Source organism: Amblyomma americanum, chromosome 10, assembly GCF_052857255.1.
Source record: "Amblyomma americanum isolate KBUSLIRL-KWMA chromosome 10, ASM5285725v1, whole genome shotgun sequence".
Taxonomy (NCBI): domain Eukaryota; kingdom Metazoa; phylum Arthropoda; class Arachnida; order Ixodida; family Ixodidae; genus Amblyomma; species Amblyomma americanum.
In genome coordinates this window covers 59,033,935-59,051,429 of record NC_135506.1, presented here as the reverse complement: position 1 = coordinate 59,051,429, position 17,495 = coordinate 59,033,935, and the positions used below count along the sequence as shown (strand labels likewise).

Here is a 17,495-nt window from a genome sequence, read left to right as displayed (position 1 = left end):
CGCATTTCATTGAAGGTGAACTGCAAAAACGTCCTGTATTGTGTGATGCCAGTGCACGTTAAAGAACCATAAGTGGTCAAGATTAAAGCCCTCCGCTACGGCGTCTCTCACGGTCCATGAGCAGCCTTGGCACATTAAACACCACATACCATACCATACCATACCATACCACACCATACCATACCATACCATACCATACCATACCATACCATACCATACCATACCATACCATACCGCCATCTCGGTAGCTCAGTGGTGATGATTCTCGGCTGCTGGCCCGAAAAATACGGGTTCGATCCCGCTCGCGGCGGTCGCATTTCGATGGAGGCGAAATGCTAGAGGACCGTGTACTGTGCGATGTCAGTGTACATTAAAGAACCCCAGATGATAGAAACTATCCCAAGCCTTCCATGGCGTCCCTCATAGCCTGAGTCGCGTTTAGACGTTAAACCCTATAAACAATACCATACCATACCATATCATATTATACCACACCACGCCACTCCACGCCACGCCATACCATGTTATACCATACCATGTCAAACCATACCCTACCATACCAGCTCAGTCATCAACTCATTAACCCCAGTGTGTTATACATATTTTTGTACATCCTATTCGAGAGGCTTGTCGGCAAATGCACAGCCGCTGGCGGGACTACACGCAAAAACTTATTAGTTCTCGGAAAGAAATGTCATTCCAAACTAGAAAGTAAATGTAATAGCTTTCACTTTCATCCCATGATAATGTTATAGGCCAGCAGGACAGAAGACTTGCCTGACGACGACCATGAGTCCCCGTCTCTGCCGCCGGTATCTAGTCCTACTCGCGACGCAAGCAACCAGCCCGACGAATTACCATCTTCTGTGCGAGTGCATCGGGGTTGCCGCAGATCCGCGCTCAGCACCTCAACCCAGATAGATAGATAGATAGATAGATAGATAGATAGATAGATAGATAGATAGATAGATAGATAGATAGATAGATAGATAGATAGATAGATAGATAGATAGATAGATAGATAGATAGATAGATAGATAGATAGATAGATAGATAGATAGATAGATAGATAGATAGATAGATAGATAGATAGATAGATAGATAGATAGATAGATAGATAGATAGATAGATAGATAGATAGATAGATAGATAGATAGATAGATAGATAGATAGATAGATAGATAGATAGATAGATAGATAGATAGATAGATAGATAGATAGATAGATAGATAGATAGATAGATAGATAGATAGATAGATAGATAGATAGATAGATAGATAGATAGATAGATAGATAGATAGATAGATAGATAGATAGATAGATAGATAGATAGATAGATAGATAGATAGATAGATAAAGAGGAGGAGGGAAAGACAGGGTTGTTAACACCTAAACCCAGATGTCCGCAGCTTATATATAGGACTGGATCATGTCCCGCAACTCTGCAGGGGCCAAGGGCACACTTTTGTGTTTGTGGGCTTTTACGCGCATACCAACGTCGACCGACGCGTGTGCATTTTCCTTCCCTGCTCAACCACACGGTAACCGGGCTACACAGCCACCCTGTGTGCAATAAACAGATGCAATCAATCAACATACAATAGCGACACTCAATGTCGCACTTTATCAGAGCGTAATATTTCATGACCGGTTGTGCCGAGATTAATTGTCATTACCGCGCCACCGATTACGAAGCTCGCTCATTCAAGTGCCGCTGTGTCTAGAGCTGCGAGGACCGTATCTAATCGCGGTGGCCGAAGTGCGCCGTGTGCACCACTGCTCTCCGGAGTCCCGAGCACATATAACTGCGGGAAGAGCGTTACTGTTTTAGCAGCAACTGAGAAGCAAGTTCATCATGCGTTTCACGCCGGCTACGAGCATTCCCGTGTTCTTCATTACGTTCGCAGCATGGGAGGCTCTCGGGCTTCCCATGGTTCATCCAGGGGCTGACTGGAAACATCCGGGTACGTTATTTTGTAATATACACTGTGTTGCGCGTAACCTGCCGCGACGGTCCAGTGATTAAAATAAAAAGAAAGGCCTACTTGTTGCAGGTGTGAAATCGAATTGTTTTTCTTGGATATCATGAAGAGAACGCGTGCCTGTTATGTTTTTACTTTCAGTAACGCTAATAAGTGTAAATGTTTGTCAAAACGCTTTAAATAAGTGACAGTTCCTCGGTGCTTGGAAATATATCCCTTTCCGAGGAGGATACGGAAGTCGCGATATTTCTTTTACTTGCTAACTCTATCTTCTTTCTAGATATACCCTGCCCCGTTCTCTTTGCAAATTCACCCAAATAAGAACTCCATGACTTGGTGGTCAGTACTGTTAACATTTCTCAACTACGTTGTACTTTGCCACTGGACGTTATCTTGCCTGTGCATTTGTTTTAAGACACTGGTATATGAACACGGCATGAAGTGCATTCCATCTTTAATCCGTTCAACTGGCGTGCTCGATGTACGATTTCTGTTCTTGCATGTACAAAGGCAGTATTCACATTTTTTAGCGAATTATACGCACAGTTCTCGCAATTTTCGGGAGGCCGCACCTTAGTTTACAACTGCGTTCTTGTTGTGAAATTCTCTCCGGCCACCTATTCAGCCATTAATAGAATAAACTGTCTTTTTATTCTGCTCACTGATGTTTAGAGGTTTCAATTAAGACTTTTCACTGTATGGTATTCATGATTAGATGTTGATGTGCAGGTCTGCACTGCCGTTAGGTTGTATTTCTTATGGAATTATTTTACGATGACTGCTGCCACTTCTTTATTACCAAATAGTTCGTTTATGTTGCGCAATGACAAAGAATGTGTTCTTAGTCATGATCGATTCAATGACTCTTTCCTGTTCATCATCATCGTCATCAGTTTAGCTGCATGCACTGCACGACAAAGGCCTCTTCCCTCTCCCCCCCTTAACCCCGTCTAATCCCACTCTCCTGTCCGCATCTGTGGTCACTACCTGCCAGTACTTAAAGTTCTGGCTCCATTGAAGGGGGGTCCCTAGAGATTCGAGCACGGGTGGAGAGGGAAATAGAGAGGGAGAGAGAGAGAAAGCGGCTGGCGGCTTGCTTTACGCATCGCTTTATACGAAGGTGAGAAATCATTTTTAAAGGCCGTTGTTTGCCCTGTTAAGGTCACCAAACGATCCCCACGCTCTGCCATTGTAGTCGTTGTTGTGTGGCCTTGGAACAGAGCGTCCAGCTCTGGATTGAATCGTGGTGTGAGGGCATGGGTTTCCATTTTTCTTCCGCCCTTTGTGCGGAGTGCTACCAAATTGGATTTTTATCTGTCTCGGGTTAACTAGTATTAAGTAGTTAACTTTTCAACTATTAGCTTTAGGCTCCTTAATTATTGAGAGACATGTAGCCGACCATAAATGAAGTCCATATCAGGTTTTAGAATTTCGAAAACACGGTTACCCTCGGCGCTGAGGGGCAACAAATTTTGGCTACATCGCGCCCAAATACATGCGCTTTCGAAAAGCTTGCAGGCAAAGCAACTTCTCCAATGCACGCAATTCGTCGAAATAGGCAACAACTATTCAACAACTATTCAGGGTTCAGTAATAGTTAAACAGCCTGCTAGTTAGCACGTCTGAGTTGTATTTGATGTTCTGCACTGCTGACTGTGATATGCTGGAAAAAGTGCTGTTCAACTCATAAAGCCTATTATTAAAGATTTCATAAAGTCTTAGCCGAAACACCCTGTGTATATGATGGCTCGCTGGTTACGTCGATGTTTATTAAGCAGCAAGAGAGGCATTTGCAACTGGGAAAATACAAATCAAATATGAATTTTTGATCCACCACTAGATTCAAACTCTTGACGTAAAGATCGAAACGGACTCCGTGATGAACAATAGGAGTGAATGAGGGTGTAGCCTGGCCTCAGAGACAAATAATATAAGGAAGAGGAAAGATGGTGCATGGCATCATCTGGGGCAGAGCCGAAGAGACCTTTGTCCTGCATTAGTTGCACTTGTGGTGATGATGTTAAGACATCCTCAGTATTTAATTATTAACTTGAAATCAATCTCTGTTATTTCCCTGTATAACGCGAGAGGAAAGCAATATGAGGCAAGCCCACTTTCTCTCCAGCGTTTAACTAAAACACGTTCGAGTTTGTTTGTTATAGCAGTGTTTCGGCAACTAAACATCTTTGCATCCGATGTCGCGGCGTTTTTACTGCGCCCTTATTTAGTCAAACAATACCACTCGCTGAGACTATTAGATGGCACGTGATAAGGAGGCTAGAACTCCGCGGTCACGCCACACAGAATCATTATTGCTGAATGAAACTGTAAGAGCATTTCTGGGAAGATTCAATGCTGTCTTTGTTGTTATCACGAGATGTGTGCCCCCATTGAAAGTGCATCACATGCATGCCCGGAGCATTATCTTGATATGTGTGGACGTATTTCACTGCTTGTGGCGTCAAACGCGTCGGGGGTGTGTTTCTTTTGTTCTCAGTGCGTCATATCTGCACTGCCGCTATCTGGAGTGTGATTGTGGCGAAAAGCGTAACGTTTCAGCACTTCAATTATGGCTTTGTGCAAGGCATACATCTATCGCTATTGCTACAGTGAGGAAACAAAAGATGTAACATAGAAAGACATTGTTGGACTCTGCTATGCCAGGGCACTAGGAGTTGGCGCGTTCGCTTTGTGCGATAACGAACCCTGAGGTGCTTCAGGAGGCGATTAACGTGTGGCTACAAGGCGCATTCGATTTCTGTCGCTATTGTAGCCAGTATTGTAGACAGTGACTCGTTTATACGCTATGAAGCTACGGCTCGGGCTCAGTGCATCTTTTTATATTGGAACGAAGCGAACAAATTATCTTGCTGGGAAATGGCATCACCAATCTCCATAAAATTCATTGCATTTTGAAGGAAAAAGTAATATTGCAGTGATTTATAGAAGCTAGATTTATACTCAAGCTTGTGACATTTCATAATGAAAAAAAAAATGTCACAAAATTCAAGGGCGTAAAAAGGCTGTGCCTCGGGAGCGACGTAACGAAATCAAATACCGAGATCATAAGAACTACAGGAGACAAAGTTTGAAGCGGTCACCGGCGGGAATTTTGCCTTTTGCCTGCCACATTACTAGAAGAAGAAATGGCGGCCACTTAACCCAATGGCAAAGTCAGTGATCATCATCAGCAGGTTCGCGAGCAGACTGACGAAACGATGATGCAGTGCACAACGAGTTTGGTGATGGTTGCCTAAAGATGGTTTATGGGGGTTTAACGTCTCAAAGCGACTCAGGCTATGAGGGACGCCGTAGTGAAGGGCTCGGGAAATTTCGACCACCTGGGGTTCTTTAACATGCACTGACATCGCACAGCACACGGGCCTCTAGAATTTCGCCTCCATCGAAATTCGAACGCCGCGGCTGGGATCGAACCCGCGTCTTTTGGGCAGACAGCCGAGCGTCATAACCACTCAGCCACCGCGGCGGCGGGGTTGCCGAAAGGGAGATGGGAGAGAGGTCTAGCACAGGCGACGCACTGCTGCCGTAGTGCAATCCAACACACACCTGCAGGACCACATCACATGTATTCTTTCACTTAATATACGGCGACACTAGGATTCGAGCCCATGGCCTGCTGTTACACCAGGAAGATGTTCTACTTCTGCGCCGTCAGTGAGTCCCTTGACGTAACAGACGACGTCAGCGGCTGGCTACGTCTCTCCAGCTGCGTGATGCAATCCCACGCACATATGCCGCTACACCGTGTCTCGTTTACGGTGAACGACGCGAAAGTGGACACGCTCGTTGATTTTGGTGCATTCTGACCATTTTGCGCCTGGTGACGCCCGCAGTGCCCGTTTCTTGCAACGACAACAACAGCAACAACAACAACAACAACAACAACAACAACTACTACTACTACTACTACTACTACTACTACTACTACTACTACTACTACTACTACAAATAATACATACACATGGTTTCTTACAGCACAGACAACGAATACCGCAACTTTTCCTCCTTACGCTGGACACACAGCCGTCGAGAGCGGCTGCCACAAACCGCTGCAGCATTCGTGCTTGTAGATGCTTACATTATAAACACGAATACATCTATATGGGAATAAATTGGGAGTAAGCTGTAATCTAAAAAGTGTCCTAGAGGACAGATTACTCCTTTTTAATTCTTTTTGTTTAGGGCGTACGCAGTCGCTCCATTAACGTTAAGGCCACCACAAAGGTTTTCTCTCTTGCCCGCAAGGCGGGCCGAGCGAGCTGACTGAAGAACACGTGATGCTTTTATTATGTGTTGCCTATATGAGAATGAGGAAATACAGAGGTGCATAATTCGTTCGCACTCACGCTGTTTTAAGATGCGGGGTTCGATAATTTATGTTCTTTCTTCGTATTGAACTCACAGGCATACTAGCTCTGGAAGGAGCGGGGCTCTTCGAGGGAGACATCATACGCTCCGAGAGCCGCTCACATGATGTAAGTCACTTTCCCTATTTTCTTGGGGCTGGCGTGCTGGGATCGGGAAAAACATTGCAACGCAGTAAAGGCATAGCGCGACCTGCTAACAGGTGCTCCAAACGTGTCCTCACCTAGCCACATGACGAATTTAGCACTCTATAGCTATCACACAGGCGCCTGTTTTTCCAACGGGACCTACCTCGTTCCATCAGGTGAATGTTATAAAAATTTGAGACAGCTCTTAGCCGCCGCCGCTAGGATTTGCGGCGTCTATCAGTACAATGGGCGAAGTGCGTTTTTTTTTTGTGAAACAATCTCTATGGATAAACGACGAGGTTTTCTCCCAGGCTTTGGGTTCTAAGAGATACCTTGGACACTTCAAAGACAGCGGCGCTTCGATGCCTTGCCTAGCTTATGTGCGAAACCCATTCGTGTTTTAACAATGGACGTCTACGAAAACGACACAAAATGGGAGCTCTTTTGGTCGGCAAAAACCAGATTTTTGAACAATATATACCTCAAATCGCTTTTTTTTTTCACAAACGGGTTGAAACATATCAGTTACTAGGTTTTCCATTGTTCCATTCCATATTTGTCAAATCAATGCGGAAAAATGTCCAATGCTCACATTTTCACAACACGGTCACCTCATCTCACACTGTATAGGACTATAAGCTAGGCGTCCAAGATGACATGCATACATCGCACAGTAGCCGAGTGGTCTATGTCTACACCACACAGGTAAAGAGGTTCGCAAATAGAACCGTAGTCATCGTCATTTATTTTTTTCGAGAAAAAATGCAATATTTAGTTTCATATTATGCGCCACGTCGTCGGAAAACATGGGAATCAGATCTCCGTTCCAAATTCCTGAAAATGAGGAGCATGTATAATCTACAAACGCACAAAACTACCCGGCGCTGGGGGAGGCAGATGCTTTAGTAGCCTGGGAGGCTACCATTCTTCTATCACCGTTTTCATCATCACCCTAATCATTTGCACTGAAGTACAAAGGTCCCTCCCAAATCCCTTTATTCCTGTCAGAAGTGTGGTGAGTTCGGCTTCCTGATTCTCGATCATGTTGGTGACGACTTCAGCGCGAAGGCGGGACGAACAGATAGATACACAACACAAGCTTTGGGTTCATGCCGGTAGTGCATTCTTCTTGCAAGTGCTGGGATAGAGCCAAGAAATTCCTTGCGAGGTACTGATCTTCAATGTTAAGCTTGCCTATGGACTGTCTGAAGTGCACGCTAAGTGGCTTTTGCCAAGTGTTTCGCTCGCTGGCGATGGACGCGGAGAGGGCAACCATACCTTACGTAGTAGAACGATCTTGCGGGCTTCATTGCAGAAAAAAAGGTTAGTACTGCGCGAATGAGACACCACGGGAAAACAGGAACAAAAATGACAGCAGAGGCGCACACTTCAAACTGTTTATTCAAGACCGAAAGGCAAACGCTATGTAAGGCATGAACCTAGGCGCACAACAATCACTGTCATTCACACAAGACCAAGTGCGGTGCGGTTTATCGGCCTTTCTGCAACGTAAAGATTTGATCAATGTTGTCTAGATTATTCAGGTCTTGTGTGAATGACAGTAATGGTTGTGCGCCTAGGTTCATGCCTTATATGGCGCTTGCCTTTCGGTCTCGAATAAACATTTGGAAGTCGGCGCCTGTTTTATCGTTTTTGTTCCTGTTCTCCTGTCGTGTCTCATTCGCCCAGTACTAACCATTTTTATACCTTACATGTCTTCGCTGTAAAGAAGGCTTCGAGGCAGATTTTTTTATCTTGACCCTTATTGAGCGAGGTACCTAGTCTTGTTAGGTTAGCTTTTTCACGCTTCCTCATGGCCTGGGCTTTCACCTCTACAGGGCGCACCTTGACCAGGCGAAAGTTGCTGAGCACTGCTTCTCTTGCCTTGCTGCCGTAGTAATAATAATAATAATAATAATAATAATAATAATAATAATAATAATAATAATAATAATAATAATAATAATAATAATAATAATAATAATAATAATAATAATAATAATAATAATAATAATAATAATAATAATAATAATAATAATAATATTAATAATAATAATATTAATAATAATAATATTAATAATAATAATAATAATAATAATAACAACAATAATAATAATAATAATAGTTTTTTTGGGAAAGGAAATGGCGCAGTATCTGTCTCATATATCGTTGGACACCTTAACCGCGCCGTAAGTGAAGGGCTAAAGGAGGGAGTGAAAAAAGAAAGAGAGAAAGAGGTGCCGTAGTGATGGGCTCCGGAATAATTTCGATCACCTGGGGATCTTTAACGTGCACTGACATAGCACAGCACACGGGTGCCTTAGCGTTTTTTCTCCATAAAAGCTGCCGTAGTCCCCAGATGTGAGAACACCGAATACACCGTCATAAGGCAGCAAGGCAAAATGAAGTTTCCAAGAAACTGCTAAAACTAAGAAAAAAGTACTTATTCTATAACGAATACATTACATAATACATAATTTTATAACGAATACATTCCTTTTTATCCAACACTGCTTTTAGGAGATAATGTAACTGTTGGCATGTCTTGCGTCTTTAGCTTCCTAAGAGAAGCAGGATTTCTCGAGAAACTCTACATTCCGACCAACCGCTTCGCTAGTTTTTTGGTAGACCTCAGCCACTTTCTCATTTCCGAGAACAAGGCTAATGTCTTTATCTGGTTCGTTGGGAGCCTCGAGATTCTTGTCCAGTCAAGGATAGCTGCAGAGGTTACCCAACCATCTTTAAAGCTTTTTGTAGTGGACATTTCTAAAATTTCTCTTCTATGTGATCATTAGGTAGTACTAACGGTTTAGGATTTTCCTATACCTTGTGCTTGGTGCATGATGGCCTTCCGAACACAACACAACACGACACAACACGACACAACACAATACAACACAACACAACACAACACAACACAACACAACGCAACACAACACAACACAACACAACAGAAGTTTTTTTAGCAGGATGGGGTGATTTAAACAAGCGAAACCTTTTCTGAAAGCAATGTATATTCCATTTTTTATTCTCGACATCTTTATTCTCGAGTGATTGTAGGATAAACTCTTTTTGTTGCAGCAATGCCATTTTTTTATCTGTTTCCTGAAACCGTATGCAGTGGATGACATTTCATTGTTCTCACTAGGACGTGAGAATAATCTTTTTCGAAACCTTCTGAAAAAGTGGGAAGTATTGACGTGGATCTAATATTTGTAAAATCCTTCCTTTCTTGTGCAATACACTCACTTCGGCGAGCTGCATTTCTTTTTCGGAAATGTTCCTTGCGATAGGCAAAGGTGGTAAATAACAATTAAACACCCAGTTATTTCTTTTGTTACATATTTCCCTACCTTTATTTTAATGCCGTCTGCGTCACTATACTTGTTCTATTATTTAAGCCAATGAAAACCGACATCACATCCAATTCTGATACCATTATTAAGAACATTTATTTATCGTTTCGATTTCTAAGAGTATTAGAATCGACCGTAGTACGTTATTTCTGTATTAAATGCATTCGCTTGGTCAGTGCCTCTCAGTTCACTATCCCCAGTCTGAACTTTCTTAACTGGCCTTGGGCCTAAATATCTATTCAGAAGTGCACTTAGTTTCCGCCATAAGTCATCTGATTTTTTCATCGAGGAGGAAAACTGAGTACAAGAATATTGACCTCGCGCGCTCCGCATTTTCGGCAATTTATTTCGAAAAGTTTTTAGCGCTTTAAATACATCAGTGCTTCATGTTTTTTCAAACGTCTTACGTAGCCTATCCTTTTTATAGATTTTCTTCAGCAATTCAGATGTGATTGACCGCTTCTTAATGTTCTTTCGTTTGTATATATGCAAAAACATTCGTTTTATATATGCAAAAAAGTATAGTGAAAACAAATTATAAGTACTTTCGGCGCTTCTTTCCTTTATAAAATAGTGCCAATCCTAACTAGAAACTTTCTCATTGAAATTGCTCCAATTCTTTATCGAGATATACTGAAATAATTTAGTAATTTCTTTTGTATTGGAAATTTTACTTTTCGGAATACACACAGAAGTGCTGTGGTGGTCACTAATATCCGCATTTATGACGCCTGCTTTAAGAACGGGCTTGTGTGTATTGTAGTGAAGCAGTGATTGCAGACTAACATGTTTAGGGTTGCAAATCACATTCAGCAGACTGAAAGAATTCAAGCCATTTACAAATTCTCTTTCTGTGGTGTTATCTGCAAGCAGGTTATTATTGAAAACGCCACCTAGATGACACCGTATTTGTTTTTACTTACGAACGATAAAAAGCATATCAAGAAAACCAAAGAAGGATTTTAAATTTCTCTTTCTGAGGCGATAGACGATAGACACCACCTTGTTTTGAATAAGAAGAAACAGAACTTCATAATCAGGGAAAGAAAACTGACATAGCACACTATACTGAAAATTCTTTTTTTTTTGCCATCAGTACTACTCGAACTCCGCGAATATTCGTGCGATTTATAAAGTTGAGATTATACAAAGAAAGCTTGAATAGATTTTTGTGTTCAGTATACCATGTTTCGGTCAACATGGCCATGTAAAAAGCAATGGCACCTAATGTGCAAAAAGTAATTTGAGATCGGCAGTCTCAGACACTGTCGACGGAGCATTTCTTACTCCATGCATTTGTTACTCTCCCCCTTCCCTCATAGTTCATAGTTGGAGAGCCAAGGTTTCCTCCTGATACTCTTTCATTGTTTATAAACCCCAAAGATAGTGGACTGGTGCACCCGCTATACACCTTACTGCCAGCGGACTTAAAGTAGCATGAGTTATTACCTGTGCAAGCCACTGATAAATGAAACAAAAAGTAATAGCAGTTTTATAGCATCAGCAGATATCTGCCTGAATTCATACACATATCCGACACGACATCCAGATTATTGGAAGGTTAATTTAAGCAGAACGACCTACGGCGACTCCATGTTGCGTTATTTACTTCCAAAAACACTAAGTGACTTTCACCAAATAAGTACTGATGTGATAAGTTGATAACCCTGTCGACTAGAGATTTTCATATACTTTTTCATACATGTAAAATGGCTGACACAATAAATTGTAATTGCTTTTCGTTATTTTGTGTTTTTAATTTTCTTGTCTGTGCATGATTTTATAGATTAATGTAATTACTCTTTGTGACTCACAAGTGCTTTTCAGTTTTCACTGAATTCAGTGGTAGGCGCCCGGGCAGGCGTCAATATCTGCATTGTATAATTCAAAAGCATTTTTTTGTATCTAGTACTTTTCAGTGCGCGCGCAGCACTCCTGTCCTTGTGCTTGATGGGGGATCGGAACTCCTCAAGCTGCTTAAAAAGCAGCTTTTTTTCTCACCTCCCGTGCTCGTGGTGAGCATCAAACAAAGGTTTGATTTGATTTCAAACGTTTCGATTGGATGGCGTCGTTATCGCAGACTGGCATGCCCAAGACCCTACGTCAGTTACAAGATGATAACGCAGTAGAAGCCCCACCTCCCAATTCTCCTCAAACTGCTGTACACCAGCCTGCAAATAGCGGCAACTCAGTGAGGTGATGCTGCAGCACGCTGATGCATTTCGAAATAGCCGTTCGCGCTCCACACTGTACCGTCGACGCTTCGACTGCCGGTGTGGCAAGCCCACTGCTTGCAAGTCGTGCCGTTTACCTCCCTCTGCATGAAATTAACTTACTTGCGATGACGTTGCAGCCACGTCATCGCCGCGCCCTTTTCCGAGAACAGTGCCGTCGCACTGCATCAGCTGATCCGGCCGGGCACCGACGCCTCGGCAGCCAGCAGCTGCTTGGTGACAGGGCTCGTTTCGTGCGGTTTATCAGGAATGTGAGGTAGCATGTGAGTGAAGCTGACTCGTTTACATTCACTCCAAGTGTGTGTTAAATCCTCTGCGCATCTGTGCTTTTGCCTGGAAAAAGCCAGCAAGCTCTGGAGGCGTATAGCGTCGCAGGGAGATGGGGAAACGTGAGCGCTAGCGACTGCGCGTCATAACAGCCGATTCCTTTGTGACGGCGGCCTCGGTATCAAAAGACGTGTTCGCAAAATCGTGCTGTTTAGCACACGTAAAGAACGCATGCCTAATTCTCACTCAAAGAAAGCCTGTTCAGTGCGGGACAGAAATGGTCCACGGTTCTGCGATAAAAACAAGGTTGTATTTTTAGTGCTATGGAATCTACGTTGTCTCGCAAAAACCACCCGGTTTCTCCGCAACAAAATGTCCTTATCGGTCAATTGACGTGAACTCACAGGAACCATTCAGAGAGCACTGTACAATTCGAAATTCCGAAGGACACTCGAAATTAGGCCCATTCCAAAAATTTGGCAGTTGGCCAATCCCAAAACATCGGCACTTGGCCCACCTCCAAAATTTGGCACTTTTCCAACCCCATAAAATGTGCCATCTGGGCCACCCTTAAAGTTTGGCATTTGGCCCACCCCTAAAATTTCGCAGTTGGCGCATCCCTAAAATTTCGCGCTTGGCCGAATTAACCTCGAGATTTGATGGTTGGGACACCGCCCCAAGTGCGCCAGTTGGTTTAAGGTTCATGTGATTTAACGTCCTAAAGCGACTGAGGCTATAAGACACGCCGTAGTGAGGGCTCCGGATAATTTCGACCACATGGGGTTCTTTAACGTGCACTGATACCGCACTGTACACGGGCCTTCAGCATAATAGAGAGTTATAGCATAGCGCGATCTGCGATCCGCTACCGTGATCCGCTTCCGTGAGGCGCCACTGCGCATGCGCAGATCGCCCTGGGGACGCCAGATGGCGCCACGTGCCCGTCAGCTGCGTGCGCCAACCAATCAGTCGTCGGGAGCAATTATTATTTTTTTATTATTTACAGAATACTGCAGGCCCTTCTGGGCCCTAGCAGCGTGTACCCAGCGGTGCCCCGCAGTAGCGGATTGAACCCGCTATCGAACCAATGTCATTCGGGTTATCAGCACAGCACCATAACCACTGAGCCACCATGGTGACTAAATTTTACAGCTGGCCCACGTGACATGGATTAAGTTGGCATAGTGGATGGATTTGCAGTTTTGGCGTGAAAGTAGGCGTGAGCTGAAAATGGCGGGAAACGATGCGGTGGTGTGGCGCTGAGCGTCGGTCTGCACAGAGCTCAGGGACGGGGAGGCAGCATGTCGGTGTCACTCCGAAGATGTTTTGAAGCGAAAAGCTTCACTACGCTAGTCAACACAGCGCTTCGCGCGAGCCGGCGTATGTCGGAGACGAGTGACGTCACGCACTGCGAAGGTGGCCGCCGCCGACTCCATCGCCTGTTTTTCTCTCTCTCTCCCGCTCCATAGTCAATATACTGCGCATGCGCCACTAGTAGCACCGGGCCACAGGTGTCCCGCCGCTGCCCAGCGCCGCGCTTTTCCTCAAAATCCAACTTAATAATAATAATAATTTGTTTTTGGGGAAAGGAAATGGCGCAGTATATGTCTCATATATCGTTGGACACCTGAACCGCGCCGTAAGCGAAGGGATAAGGGAGGAGTGAAAGAAGAAAGGAAGAAAGGGGTGCCGTAGTGGAGGGCTCCGGAATAATTTCGACCACCTGGGGATCTTTAACGTGCACTGACATCGCACAGCACACGGGCGCCTTAGCGTTCTGTGCGATGTCAGTGCACGTTAAAGATCCCCAGGTTTCAATTTTCAGTTTTCTCTTTCTTCTTTCCCTCCCTCCTTTATCGCTTCCTTCACGGCGCGGTTCGGGTGTCCTCCGAGATATGCGAGGCGGTTACTGTGCCATTTTCTTTCCTCAAAAACCAAACAAGTGAGCCGACGGCGTTCATAGAGTTCATTGGTGTTGACACCTTTGAAAAGGCTGTTCATTTTCACTAAAGGAAAGGCTTACAACCAGCTCCGTCGGTAAGTGGAGATAATAATAATTGGTTTTTGGGGAAAGGAAATGGCGCAGTATCTGTCTCATATATCGTTGGACACCTGAACCGCGCCGTAAGGGAAGGGATAAAGGAGAGGGTGAAAGAAGAAATGATAATAGGTTCCGTAGTGGAGGGCTCCGGAATAATTTCGACCACCTGGGGATCTTTAACGTGCACTGACATCGCACAGCACACGGGCGCCTTAGCGTTTTTCCTCCATAAAAACGCAGCCGCCGCGGTCCGGTTCGAACCCGGGAACTCCGGATCAGTAGTCGAGCGCCCTAACCACTGAGCCACCGCGGCGGGTATCAGTGGAGACCTCAATCTCGCTTTCATGTACGTGGCGTTGGTGTCCAACTGCAAAAGCCTGCTTTGATTGCGTTTCGCACACTGGATAGGCAGTGAGCTCTCCCTGCCACCCTGGAAGGTGGCATGTAGTTAATGGTTGATCGCGAGAGATTGACCACCAAATGAACGCTGCGGCCAAGCTATTGCTGCGGAGCCGCGTGTCAGCCACAACGGTGTCAGCGCTAATGCATTCAGGCCACATCTCTCTCTCTCACCACCGCCACATGTATCAAAGCACGAATGAGGCGTCCGCATATCCAGGGGGCCAGTTATGCGCCCCTCCTATGCTCAAAGCCATCGCCGTCTAGAACATTGTCAACGCCAATGAGCACAGCGAACGCCGACATATTTCGCTTTGTTAATCCTGGATTGGCTGAGCTAATCCACATTAATTTTTTCGTATCGACATAGAGTCGTGATGGCGAGGGGCATAATATTTAGTCACAGGAATTTACGGGAACATTCCAACGTTAAGAAAGCGTTACGGAGGGCCGGAATTTTCTTTTTTTTGTCCGCGTAGTTGCGCACCTAATGGAGACATAAACGGCTGGTTTTCCTTGCATCTACCTCGAGAACGCTTGCCTGCATACAGTCCTAAACAGCGCCCGTAGGTTCCTTAGTTTAGAGAAAATTCTGTCCACAATCTTCGCGCAGTGCTTCTGAGAGAAAGTAATTCCTTTTCCATTGCACTCATTTGCGCAGACCCACGTCAGGCGTTTATACCAGTTCCATATTTTGAGCGATCGCAAGAAAAACTGGGCGTATCGTATCAAGGCAAAAGCAAAGCGACAGGGAAACGCGCACACAGACTGGCTTTTCCTTCTCTAATAACATCGCTCTCTTTGAAGACCGCACCGTCCACTACATCTTTTTGAAGAGAAAGCTTCACTACGCTACCTCGCAAAAATTTCGCGGTGCTTGCGGTTTTGACCTTCAAGTGAGCTAGAGGTCAGACCTCTTACGGCGTGGTTTGTGTGTCCACCGATATATGTGAGACACTTCGCCATTTCCTTTCCTGAAAACCGGTTCGGGTGTCCACCGATATATGTGCGACAGTTACTGCGCCATTTGGTTTTTATTGCGAAAGCAATACTGCTCGCACTTTCGGCCCATCGGTGGTCGTGGCGCCTCCTTACACAGCTGCGCGTCACGTGACCGTGTGACGTCACGCCAGACCGAGAGACGGGGCCCCAGCTCGCGGCATCGATGGTGGAGGCGAAGCCTTGCGCGCCGCTGCTGCGGCGCAACCGAGAGAGAGCGCTCGCTGGTGTGACGTCACGCTAGGAGGATAAAAACAGCCTCCGGGAGGCGGCCGAGCGTTTCGGACGTGCGTCCGTTTGCTCTGTAGCAATCCGCTGCGTATGAAAACTGGGACTGCCATCGATCTAAAATATCGCTGGATTTGGTTTCGGAAATCGAAGCCCTGCCTACGGATACTATTATTTTGAAGGTAGGCCGAATTTTGGAGCTTTTGCGACCATTTTAGGTTCTACCACGTGTTGAGGCTGCAGGGCAGCCTTTGCTGCCTATCCATGCGCTCCGTGTCTTCGCCGGCCACGGCAGCGGACGTGGTCGCTGGGAGCTTAAACGTGGTTACCGTAAATGGAAGAACAGCTACGGACGAAGAACTACGTGAAGGAAATCGGTTCGAGAGGAGGAAAAACCGAGATGTGCCGGTGCTGGCAAGCGTCGGCGGCGGAGAGGAGCCCGCGAGGAAGAAGGGATACCGGCCGATAGGCGGCAGACGATTAGCGAAGTCGATAGAAAAACTACCGATCCGACTGCCAAGCGAGGCTTTGAAGATAGTGCTGAGACCGAGCGGAGGAGTGGGAAGCATCCTCAATAAGATTGGAAGCCTGAACATAGCCTGCGTGATTGCCCAGGCAGCTGGAGTCGACCTATGGGAAGCGGTGAAAGACACGGTGATCCTGAACTTAAAGCAGCAATCCATCCTGATCGCTACCACGGATGGAGATAGGGCAAGAAAAAATTGGAGGCTTAACAAGGTTAAGCCCAGTGGATGCGAAGCATGTTAAGCAGCTGCCGCATACACGCCCGGCGCAAAGACGCTGGCGCGGTTGCGGGCACAGAGACTGACGCGACGACGGGCGCGCGCCGCTTCATCCCTGGCGTGACGTAACATATCACGTGATGCAGCGATGATAGCGCCGCCGCCGCGTCGCGCGCGACGGCGCGAACCGAAGCGTGGAGGCCTCCGCCGGGCGACGTCCCACGGCGCGATATGAGGCCCCATCTGCAGCCGGTGTGACGTCATCACGCGACGTCACATCATGTGATCTCACTTCAGGGTCAATGGTGGCCACCGCCGGGAGGCGACCGACGGCGCGATATGAGGCGCCATCTGCAGCCGGTGTGACGTCATGTCACGGGACCTACTTGAAGGTCACTGGAAGGTCAATGGTGGCCACCGCCGGGAGGCGACCGACGGCGAGATATGAGGCCCCATCTGCAGCCTGTGTGACGTCATCACGTGACGTCATGTCACTTGACCCCACTTCAGGGTCAATGGTGGCCACCGCCGGGCGTCGCGCGAAGGCCCGAAACCTACGTTAATATGCTTCGCATAAAATACTTGACGATAAAGAGCCTGGCCACGGGCGGGGACTCCGACGTGGTCGTCACGGCCTACGGCCGTCCAAGAAAACTGCGGGAAAGGTGTTATCCATGGGATAGACCGCGCGCACCAATGAACAGCTGAAGGAGATCATCAGGATAGATGAAC

The 17,495-nt window shown here is 45.9% G+C and overlaps 1 protein-coding gene across 1 annotated transcript in view; it reads left to right on the top strand.

The window, feature by feature from the left end:
* Positions 1-1,766: 1,766 nt before the first annotated feature.
* Positions 1,767-17,495, top strand: part of LOC144108001 (astacin-like metalloprotease toxin 5) — a 38,313-nt gene continuing 22,584 nt past the window's right edge. Inside the window, exons 1-2 of the mRNA XM_077641261.1 lie at positions 1,767-1,964; positions 6,408-6,478. Coding sequence (XP_077497387.1) covers positions 1,856-1,964; positions 6,408-6,478 — 180 coding nt within the window. The 5' untranslated portion in view covers positions 1,767-1,855. The remainder of the gene's footprint in view (positions 1,965-6,407; positions 6,479-17,495) is intronic.